General features: G+C 41.3%; 1 protein-coding gene across 2 annotated transcripts in view; it reads right to left on the bottom strand.

Moving 5' to 3' along the window:
- The window catches only part of plcb1l (phospholipase C beta 1-like), a 233917-nt gene that overhangs the window by 161821 nt on the left and 59652 nt on the right, over window positions 1-12444 (bottom strand). For both annotated transcript variants that reach the window (XM_077245642.1, XM_077245643.1), the window contains exon 3: window positions 10681-10749. In XM_077245642.1, the coding sequence (XP_077101757.1) occupies window positions 10681-10749 (69 nt within the window). The remainder of the gene's footprint in view (window positions 1-10680; window positions 10750-12444) is intronic.

The raw sequence follows: 12444 nt of genomic DNA, 5'->3' as shown, positions 1-12444 counted from the left end.
ACCATCACAACCTGCCTCTCTGCAATAAAATCCTGGATGAACGCCAACTTCCTAAAACTCAATTACAATAAATCGGAAATTATCGTCATCGGTCCCAAATCACTCCTCCCCTCCTCCGAAGACTTCACTCTCTCCATCGATGGCCATACAGTTACCACCTCTCCCCAGATCCGAAATCTTGGTTTCATTTTTGACCCCACACTCACATTTAAGCCCCATATCCGTCATATCACCAAAACTGCCTTTTTCCACCTACGAAATATTGCTCGTCTACGCCCTATCCTCTCCATATCTACTGCAGAAACTCTCATCCATACATTCATTACATCAAGACTCGACTACTGCAATAGTCTCCTATATGGCCTCCCATCCTCTGATATAAAAAAACTGCAATACGTTCAAAATTCCGCTGCTCGCCTCCTCAACCACACTAGCTCCAGAGACCACATCACCCCTGTTCTTCAACAGCTTCATTGGCTCCCTGTACAACAGCGCATCCATTACAAAGTTCTGCTCATCACTTACAAAGCCCTCAATAACTTGGCACCTCCATATCTCACAAACCTCTTACAGCATCACCGCCCCTCCCGACGCCTCCCCTCTGCCGACTTGGGCCTTCTCAAACCCATCACCAAATCAATGCACCGAACTTTGGGGGATCGAGCATTCGCCATCGCTGCCCCCACCCTTTGGAACTCACTCCCTATCCACATTAGAAACTCAGATTCACTGACCACCTACAAAAAACTGCTCAAAACCCACCTGTTTCAGCTTGCCTACAACCTATAATAACACTCTCATCATTTTTTGTTTGTTTCACTTGTAAAGCGTCTTTGAATTCCTTGGAAAGCGCTATATAAGACTTATGCATTATTATTATTATTATTATTATAAATGCAGGGAGATAGTCAGGCTGACGGAGAAGATTTCAGAACTAGAAACACGCATCCAAACTTTAACTGATTTTAATTGTAAGAGTGCTGGCTAATGCTAATCATAATTTTTCTAAGATTATTATTCACGTCGGCACTAATGATGTTCGACTTCGCCAGTCGGAGATCACTAAAATTAATGATAAAGAGGTGTGTGAACTCGCAAGTACGATGTCAGGCACTGTAATTTGCTCTGGCCCCCGTCCTGTTCGCAGGAGTGATGAGATAGTTAGCAGATTGTCATCACTCAATGGCTGGCTGTCTAAGTGGTGTCCGCAAAATAATATAGAATTCATAGACAATTGGAAAAGTTTTTGGGGCAAACCTGGGCTGTTGAAAAGAGATGGTATTCATCCCTCCTGGGATGGTGCTGCTCTTCTCTCAAGTAATATGGCTCATAGTCTTAGAGCTCAAACATGACAATCTGGGGCTCAGGTCAGGAAGCAGACAGACTGGCTAAACCAAGTGTCTGCTAGCGGCCTCGCGTCACCAAGGTCAGATAAATCCCATCACATAGAGACTCTTTCACCTAGATATCATCATATAGAGACTGTGTCTGTTCCCCGAATTAGGAAATACTTAAAACTTCCAAGCCCATCGAAGGGTAAAAATTTAATTGATGTTCTACAAATAAAAAATAGAAATAATACAAATGAACAAATGATAAAGCTTGGGTTGCTGAATATTCGATCCCTTACTTCAAAAGCCCTTATTGTTATTGATATGATTACAGACTATAACCTAGATGTTCTGTGTATGACAGAAACCTGGCTAATACCAAACAATTACATTATTTTAAATGTGTCCACCCCGGAAGATTACTGTTATAAACATGAACCTCGTCTGCAAGGCAAAGGGGGAGGTGTTGCTGTAATTTATAGTAATATTTTCAGAATTACTAAGAAGTCTAGTTTCAAATATAATTTGTTTGGAATGTTGGTGCTTAATGTCACACTATCTAGTGTAAATGATATTACACATTTGAGATTTGTGCTGGCTACTGTATACAGGCCACCAGGGCACCATATAGACTTTATCAAAGAATTTGCTGGCTGCAGATAAAATCCTAATTGTTGGTGATTTTAATATACATGTAGATAATGAAAAAGATGCATTGGGATTGGCATTTAAAGACATTCTTAACTCTATTGGAGTTATACAACACGTGTCAGGACCTACTCATTGTCGTAATCATACTCTAGATCTAATATTACAGCCCGTTCTCATCCTTTGGCGTCATAAATGTGACGCTTTGTACATTTCGTTGAAATCTTACGCACATGGCATCCTTTAGCATCAATATGAGACGCAGAACCCAAGGCGTCATACAGGTGACGCTCGTCTAAATCCAACGCACATGGCATCGTTTAGCGTGAATATGAGACGCAGATCCCAAGGCGTCATAACAGTACCTTACCCCAGACCTAAACCTACCCATAACAGTGAGTGTTATATTGACGCTAAAGGATGCCATGTGCGTAAGATTTCGACGAAATGTCACATGGCGTCACCTATATGACGCCAAAGGATGAGAATACGTTGAATATTATCACATGGAATCAATGTTGATGCTGTTGAAATTCTGCAGCAGAGCGATGACATCTCAGATCATTATCTATTCTTATGTAAATTACATTTAGCCAAGGCTGCAAAGCCAACTCCGTGTTACAAGTATGTTAGACCTATCACTTCTGCCACTAAAGATTGCTTTATCAATAATCTTCCTAATCAGTTTCATCGTCTCAGCATCCCAGATAGCTTAGAAGAACTAGAAGTTTTTCACATTTCATGGAAAGATAGCATGATTGCATACTGAGAGGCCTTAAAAACTGCTAGATCTGCTTATGTTTCAACCCTGTTAGAAGAAAATAAACAAAACCCTAGGTATTTATTTGAAACAGTTGCTAAACTAACGAAAAATAAAGCCTCAAGCCCAGACGTTTCCAAGCACACACACACGCGCACGCACACGCACACGCACACTCACACTCACACTCACACACACACACACACACACACACACACACACACACACACACACACACACACACACACACACACACACACACACACACACACACACACACTCATCTAAGCTGCTGTAAAACCCTTAATGTGTTATTCAGCTCGATGTGAGTCTCTGCTACATCATGTGTGCAGAACTCAACTAAACCCAGCAGAAAGTTCCTCTTCAGATCTGAGGATTCAGAAAACATTCACAGGAACATAAGATTAGAAGTCTTGCTTTCTGAGAAATAAAGTTTATGCTTAAAAAAGAACATATCTGCATATAGGGTCAGAAAAATTATTTGATTTCGATTTTTCTGATCCCAGTGGCAGATATTTTTCTTGTTTTAAGCATAAACTCGAATCTTTTTGATACATTTCTTAGAAAACAAAATTTTTATATATTTCCAGTATATATACTGGAAAAAGGGGAAGCACATTATGCCGCGTGTCGTCTATGATTGTGAATGATGTGTAATCTCAGATTAAACATTCAGATTGTTTTAATGAAGGATACGGCACTCCACGTGTGCTTGATGTTGTTTTATCAGAATCAGGAATAGATTTATTGTCCATGTTTGCACACAAAAGGAATTTGTTTTGGTGACAGAAGAAGCGTCCAGTATACAGAGACGATAACAGTACAGTGAAATAAAAAATAAAGATATGTAAAAAATAGACAAATTTGTATGAACTGACTTTCCTCTGCAACAATAAGGCTTGTGTGTCTGAAACTCCTGCACTGATCGGCCTTCAGTCTTCTCATTGCAATAAAAATATGGTTGACGGTTTACTGCACTGATTTAAAGACTGGCAGAACACTATTAGTATATAATTATGTTTCTGATGAAGGTGTGTGAGTTCAGATGTCATGTAAAGCAGGCCGACTGTTGGTCTCCACAAGAATGCGAGATGTGTTGCAGATCTACAGTTATGAATGATTCTGGACTGAAGTTTATACACACTTATCATCATCAGCGAACTAACACAGGAACCAGACTCGGAAACACACATGGACATTTATCAACACAGCGCTCCATTCCGGCAGCATAAATCACATTTACTGTTCGAGATAAAGAAACAGAAGGGTTTGTTATCAGAGTAAACATATACTTTGTTTCTAGCTTTCTGTCGTTTCCAGAGCAATATTTGTGTTCAGTTCCTATTGCTGGTGAAACTTAACATGAACAGTTTGATGTTCTGGCGAGGTTTACTAAGCAGTTTTTGAGTTCAGATGTTTCTGTAAAATGTCCCTCAGAGATAATGATGAGATTCTGAGTGAATCTCTCTCAACACTTTGCTTTCAAACAGTCTGTATTGTATAAAGAGCTTTATAAATAAAAGTGACTTGACATGGACACGGACAAAATGTCTAGACACAAGCTCTCAAGGCACCTTAATACTGAGACAACAGCCTCGAATAAAGTCACAAATTTGATTCTTTTTCAACTTCATATCTCCAAATCTATCTTTTCAAAATGTTAAGTGCGTAAGATAATGGCATAAGGCTGTGGGAGGAATCATTGAGATTCTCATAACACGAGCTGTAATAATGAGCGACACTTAAACATCTGCAAGTGTTCCGAAGATTTCCCTCTGGAGACGCTGTCTGGAATAACAACACGACACAACACAACACGACACAATAGTAAAGTGCCAAACAGTACAAACACTGACATCAGTGCCTTGTGTGTTATAGTGTGTTTGAATGTAAAGTGTAGAGCAGAAAGCAGGGTGGCAGAGGCGATCAGATCTGTGTGTGTGTGTATGTGTGTGTGTGTGTGTGTGTGTGTGTGTGTGTGTGTGTGTGTGTGTGTGTGTGTGTGTGTGTGTGTGTGTGTGTGTGTGTGTGTGTGTGTGTGTGTGTGTGTGTGTGCCAGAAAGCAACAGTCTCAATGCATTTGTGCAGCTTCACCGGACCCCAACAAACCAGGCTCTGTTCTTCTGCTGCCTTTTCAGAGAAAACAACAACCCGCCAAAGACAGACATAGAATCACCGCTAGCAACCAGGAGGAAACTCTCGCCGGATGCGAAGATGAAGAACTCGATGTTGGTTTGGTGCCCAGGCAATGCTCTGATGTGCTTTGTGTTAGAAAGAGACCCAGAAGGATAGAGGCTGGGAAAAGCTGGAGATCTGCAGTAAAACTGTCTAACGACGAGGCCTTTAGAGTCACAGCGGTGGATACAGATTAGCATGATAGCTATGGTTGCATTAACATGACATTACTGCACTATTACACTATGCAGTCGCAACTTTAACTGCCTTTTGAGGAACAGACAAGTGTAAATAAAAGGTCTGTATTGAGAAGTTACACAAAACAGTTGCTATCTTAAATTTACAAGTACATTGATTTATTCAAGCAATATCACACAAAATAACCTCAGTGGAAACACAAACCCTTGACATTTAGCAGAGGACTTTCTTGTAGTTCATTTAACTGAGTTTAATGATTGGGCATTAAGCAACCTGACAGATCCAGGCACAAATGAGTTTTCAATACATTCAATTTGCAAGTTCAAAATGTTGATGGGTTACTGTCCTATTATTTGAAATTGTCATATTTGTTCTTATTTTTAAGAAAATAAAAACAAAAAAATGGAAATAAAAAATGAAATAAAGTGCCAACTTTAATGCTAAATTTTAAAACAGGGAAATCCGACATGAAAAAGAATTGTGAAAAGATTGTGGATTTTGTTGTTGTTGCCATATGGCAGAGTTGTATCTCTGATCTCCTTCAGCTTCTCCATCGCTTCAGTAAAACCAGTCAACTTTTCTGTTCCTGGGCATTTCTATAACAACTTCTGAATGAAGCTGCACGTCTCTAGTCTCATCTTCATCTCACACTTCATAAACGCAAGTCCATTCCTGAACAAATGCAAACATTCAAGTTTCTGCACTTTCAAAATAGTTTGTAGAAGTTCCTCTTGCTTTTGAACAAACGTGATAAATGCGTAGAAGACATCTGAGTGTTCACGCTCTACGCTTTATAGCTGGTTTAGAAATGCAAACATGTTGAGTTTATCGATCACAGATCCACAGATGATGCTATTACTGGTGAAACTAAACTAAATCCATAAACTTTAGAGGATATCGCACAGGAAAATGATCCATCACGACCAGTGAAAATGCTCTATGGTTTGTTTTATTGCAAGGACATTGAACTTGTTACCTCTCGTCATCAACATCTGAGATCTTTGAATGAAATATCCATCACAGCTCATTTTGAGCTTGATGATCCCCTCATAACAAGCAGTGAAAGCCCAGAGACACAGCAGCCCACCCGTCGAGAGACAAGAGAAGACCAGGTGTGGCAGTCGCTATTACTCAGACTTCCTCCGTCTACGGTTTCCCCATCAGGGGCGAGTGTAATCTGAACAGGGCTTTAGGGAATCCAGAGAACAAACCCGAACAAGCTCCTACTGTATGCGGAGGAATGTGGGCAGATAAAGGGTTTAGTGAGGCAGGTTGTCTGACTGTGAGAACACAGATAACAGAGAGCTGGACTCTTCTGTCGGAAACAGATTAAGTGCAATTAAATTGATCAACAGCCTGAGAGAACGAGAGGACACAAAAGGACACAGGTGCCCTGTGAGATGATAAAGTGCGACACCTGTTTGGTTGCCTTTACATTTAGCAATATTTGTATTCTGACTATTTCTGAATGTAATAGCAATGTTCATAATAACACTGAAACACCGGTTCTTGCCACAAAAAAATATTGTTATGGCAAGAAATGGCAAAACAACCAAACGTGAGTCGCACTTTACCATCTATCAGGGGACAAAAGGCATTCTGTTTATTCACTATTCCATGCCCATTTCCACACTAGTTAAACTGTGAATGCAAATGAGCAGTTTCAGCAGACACAAGTCATTTTCCTTGCACTTCAAATTTCACTGTTGTTTCCCTTGTAACCCAGACACTAATGCACTTCTATGTCGAGGTCAAAGTTCAAAATTATGAGTTGACTGTTTTATTAAAAATATTCAGTTTGTTCAACTAAGGTTTCATTGGATTAAGCCAGCTGAACATTTTCAATGCAGCAAGTCAATATAAAAATGTTTAGTCTTGACCTGGGATAGTGCGACACCTGTTCGGTTGCTTTGTTTTTTTGTTTTTCCAGTGATGGCAGTTTTATTTAATTTCAATCTGGTTTAGTATATTTTTTCAATCTGTTTTGGTTTTTGGTGGACTGGAAGAAGCATTCATAAAATGCATTAAACTTTAGTTTACAAAGACGTGAAACTCACCGAGTGGTCTGGGGTGTTCACTGATATCTCACACAAAAATCGCTGCAAAAGATGCTTTCCAACAGGTGTTTTACCATTCTTTGTAAAACTGTGGACCTATTTTTCCAAATGCCTCACACCCGGACATTCTTCCGTTGAGAGCTTGAATAATAGACACTCCAGCCCAGTTGGTGGCGATAATGCACCTTTGCCAATGTTTGGATGGCGTAGCCTACGATACCGTGACTGGAAGACTACAGAAAGAATACAAACAACCCCAATTCCGTCTCCGGCGGCGGAGTAATACCGTACCTCACAGAACATCCAATACAAGTCAATGGAGTTGGACAAAAACTACGATAAAACCTGTTGGAAAGCATCTTTTGCAGCGATTTTTGCGTGAGATATCAGTGAACACCCCAGACCACTCGGTGAGTTTCACGTCTTTGTAAACTAAAGTTTAATGCGTTTTATGAATGATTCTTCCAGTGCCCTATGAAACCATTGTGGAGGTGTGGGGGGGGGGGTGCTAACACAGAAACCGATAATTCTCGGGACAGCAGCATGTGTCCAAATTTCAATCTTAACCGTTCGATTTCATCAGAAATTATCTTAAAACAGACCTTTAAGTGTAAAATACCGAACTTGTCCTTTAAGTAAGTTGTAGGCTTTTCTTTCTCTTCTTTCATAAGAACCCAGTTTGCATATATATTAGCTGCTATATTAGCTGCTAAATTGGTCAAATATTATCCATATGTAGAATGATGCATAAACAATTTATGGTAGCTTACATACTAAGGTGTATATTTAAAAAAAAGTTAATTTATATAGTAATTTTCTTAGTATGTTTTAGCATTTTAGAGTGAAATAAAAATTAAGATAATATTATTATATTATTATTAACAATAATTATATTATTGGCCTAATAGTTTAAAAAAAGTTCCTGAACTAAGTAGCCAGTTAAACAGCAGCTCTACAGTCTCAGAGCCCCTCTAGGACAGCAAGCCATTCAAACAACAGAGAAGTGTGAACGACCTGTGTTAATGGGCCATTGCAGCTCCTGCTCCAGCCTACAGGAGCGCTGCTGAGTATGGGCTTAAACACACACACACACACACACACACACACACACACAAACACACACACACACACACACACACACACACACACACACACACACACACACACACACACACACACACACACACACACACACACACATGTAAGTCCCTACTTGGTCAAAAATTAAAAACATTCACCAGAGTGTCTTTTACTTGATTTTAACAAGTACTTTTTAACGGTCCTCTGTGGGTGTGTGTGTGTAACGACACCATGGTCCCTGATAGGTAGACAAGTACACATACACACACACATACACACACACACACTCACAGGACATCTGGTTTCCCCTGAGAACCTAAAAGTACTATGGTATTACCATGTTTTTCCTGGAGACACCGACGCCTAGCGTGACACACCAGAGGGATCATCCATCACCTGCAGTCTAGTTCAGGTAATGCTCATCTTACGGCAGCGCTTCCATGCTGTCGTCACACTTCTGCTCTGATGGCTGTTGTACATTCAGCTCAGGTGACTTTATTATGAGTTATGATCTGAATGGACAACATGCTGAAGCCCAAAACATGAACTTCAAATGGAACCTGCTCACATCCGCTGGAATGCTGAACCGGGGTGAGTCCTGTCGAGTCTCCTGTCGAGTACTGTCGAGTCTCCTGTCGAGTCCTATCGAGTCTCCTGTCGAGTCCTGTCGAGTCTCCTGTCGAGTCCTCTCGAGTCCTGTTGAGTCTCCTGTCGAGTCCTGTTGAGTCTCCTGTGGAGTCTCCTGTCGAGTCTCCTGTCGAGTCCTATCGAGTCTCCTGTCGAGTCCTGTCGAGTCTCCTGTCGAGTCTCCTTTCGAGTCTCCTGTCGAGTCCTATCAAGTCTCCTGTCGAGTCTCCTGTCGAGTCCTGTCGAGTCTCCTGTCGAGTCCTGTCGAGTCCTGTCGAGTCTCCTGTCGAGTCTCCTGTCGAGTCTCCTGTCGAGTCTCCTGTCGAGTCTCCTGTCGAGTCTCCTGTCGAGTCTCCTGTCGAGTGTCCTGTCGAGTGTTCTGTCGAGTCTCCTGTCGAGTCCCGTCGAGTCTCCTGGCCAGTCTCCTGTCGAGTCTCCTGTCGAGTCCTGTCGCGTCTCCTGTCGAGTCTCCTGTTGAGTCTCCTGTCGAGTCTCCTGTCGAGTATCCTGTCGAGTCTCCTGTCGAGTCTCCTGTCGAGTCTCCTGTCGAGTATCCTGTCAAGTCCTGTCGAGTCTCCTGTCGAGTCTCCTGTCGAGTCTCCTGCCGAGTCTCCTGTCGAGTCTCCTGTCGAGTCCTATCGAGTCTCCTGTCGAGTCCTGTCGAGTCTCCTGTAGAGTCTCCAGTCGAGTCCTATCGAGTCTCCTGAGGAGTCCTGTCGAGTCTCCTGTCGAGTCCTGTCGAGTCTCTTGTCGAGTCCTGTCGAGTCCTGTCGAGTTTTCTGTCGAGTCCTGTCGAGTCCTGTCGAGTCTCCTGTCGAGTCTCCTGTCGATTCTCCTGTCGAGTCTCCTGTCGAGTCTCCTGTCGAGTCTCCTGTCTAGTCTCCTGTAGAGTCTCCTGTCGAGTCCTGTCGAGTCTCCTGTCGAGCCCTGTCGAGTCTCCTGTCGAGTCTCCTGTCGAGTCCTGTCGAGTCTCCTGTCTAGTCCTGTCTAGTCTCCTGTCGAGTCCTTTCGAGTCTCCTGTCGAGTCCTGCTCTCTGAGCCGAAGGGGGGGTTTATGGAACAGCAGGCATTCGGAAGAGACCATCAGCATTTGAACTTTGTGCATTGATCTATAAATTAGTAATTTGGAGCCGAATCCCCGAATCCCCAAATCAAAGCATCTAAAGCTCATTGATCTTTATAAATGTGTTCATAGATACTGTACGTGTATGCGACTAAATGCTTTCATTCAGACGATGTGAAATACACAACTCTCTCTCTCTCTCTCTCTCTCTCTCTCTACTGACCTTCCTGTAAGGCCACGATCATGACATGGGAAACTGTGTTTTTCTCCATGTTCTGACCTCTGAAACATCAATCGTCCGAGTTTACGCTCGCTCAGATGGAAACCATCCGCTCTTTCCGTCCTTAAAGAGCAATCTAAAAGCCTCGCTGTGAGATTCATAAACACTCTTGATCGGCAAATGCATTTCTGACAGCTAAGACAACATCTCTGGAAAACTCTCTGAAAGCCATTAGATTGTAAATGAACAGTGTTTTCTGACCAGCTTTCTTAAGCTATTTGTGGAACACGTGAATCTTTCTGGCATATCCGGCGCAGAGCAGCTTTGCTTTGCTTCTCGTCAGCATATTCCTCTTTGGACAGATCTACATTTATAATCATATGGTATTTGTGCCAGAAATGAAGAGACAATAATGTCTGTTCATTTTCATCTTGTACCAACACTACGTCAGCTCTGCTCTGCATGAGAGAACGAATGATTGAAGTACACACATTTATTACCTTTGGCATCTTGGCAAATCTCCCATTCCTCGTATCCTTGATGACAGAGACTTCTAACAGCTCGGTCTCCTGCAATCACAGATGAGATTTATGAGTATTATGAGAACAGCAAGCTTAGACTTGCATCCACAGCACAACTCTAAAAGACAATAAAGTAATAAAACAAAATAAATATATAATTCTGACATATGATGAAAAACAGGATGCTTCTTGCTCTTTTCAAATAAAAGACTTTGACGTTGTGAGTCTTAAAGCTTCAGTAGTGACAGCGTAAAGGTCAGAGGTCAAGCATCTGTGAGATACTGTGTGATTGTTAAAGAGATGAAGAGAGGCTGGGAAACATACTGTACATCAGACAGCATCCTAATGAGACCAGAAGAAAAGACCAGGTGTGGACATGACGTTGAGGAGATCCCCTGAATGATTGTAAAGTGCTTTGTGTGTACAGTAGTACATATGAAAGCGCTATATAAATGCCTCATTCATTCATTCATTTACTGTTCTGAGGCACAACAAAGAGTCAGTAGCTTTTCTTTATCTCTTCCAGGGGTCACTAGATTTTCTAGGCCACATACTCTCAACATGCGATGGGAACGTAACCCTCTCTAAAGCTGATTATATTGGTCTCTAAAACAACAAGTGCTTGTGTCTCTGAGAAGTGTTTAAAAGAGTGAGACACACGTTTAAATACAGTCTGTGTTTGATGAAGGAGTGTGAGTGATGCTCTACAGGACACAACGACACATGGACAGCCTATCCTCCATTCAACTCAGCGGAGATCATGAAACCTGACGTTTATAAGCTGTGGAAAATAGCTGACTTCTTTTCCTCTTTTGTGATTAAATCACAATTTAGGAGAATCTCAAATCACCGCTTCAAATCTGCTCTCCCGCTTTTCCCGTCACGGTTTCTGCATCCAGAGCACAAAATGATCAGGCTGGACATCAGACGTCTGACTAGCTGATTGATATTGCTTATTAACATGGCAAGACTTTTCAGAAATCATCTGATTGATTGAGTCTGTTTTGAAGACTTCAGATGATCATAAATACTGTGAAGAAATGACTCAAGGACTTCATAAGAAGCAAACTCTGAGTCAACATGCACCAATGCTACAGTTTCCATATATTGTAATCATTATGTTCACCACATGTAATAGTTACTTCAATGAGCTCATTGTTTCTGCCTAAAATTCATGATTGTATATGTTTTTTAAATACATAACTTGGACGCAGTCACCCCTGATAACAGATCACTCTAAACTGTTTTGTAGACACTTTCTGTAAAGTTGCTTTGAAACTATATATTATATATTGTGAAAAGCGCTATTCAAATAACTTTAAGAAAATAAAATAAGTCTGTTAAATACCGTTATCAGAACATGAAGTAGATTCTAGTAGAACTTTTTTTCTTGGTTTATGTTAATGTATGCACATTCCATTCCATTCAATGTTTTCTGAACGTCCAGTTTTCTAAATGTTTTCTAAACATTTTTTCTTGTTAATGCAAAAATCCTCCAAACATTCCCCGGGGAACAACTCATCTATCCATTCTCAGTCTCTGACCTGTGGAAACTGGAGGAAACACACACTGACACACAGAGAACATCGAGACTCGAACCAGGGACCTTCTTTCTGTGATAAGACTAAGATAAGACAGATAAGACTTTACTTTAACATTCACATTTTAGTTTAGTAGACACTGAGCTGTGTAAGAGTCTCTGGGAAGCACACAGTCTAAAACATGGAATCATAGAGAGCAACG

Source organism: Siphateles boraxobius, unplaced genomic scaffold (genome assembly GCF_051911475.1).
Source record: "Siphateles boraxobius isolate OS27281-9 unplaced genomic scaffold, OSU_SipBor_1 274, whole genome shotgun sequence".
Lineage (NCBI taxonomy): Eukaryota > Metazoa > Chordata > Actinopteri > Cypriniformes > Leuciscidae > Siphateles > Siphateles boraxobius.
This window is presented reverse-complemented; position numbering and strand designations above follow the sequence as displayed.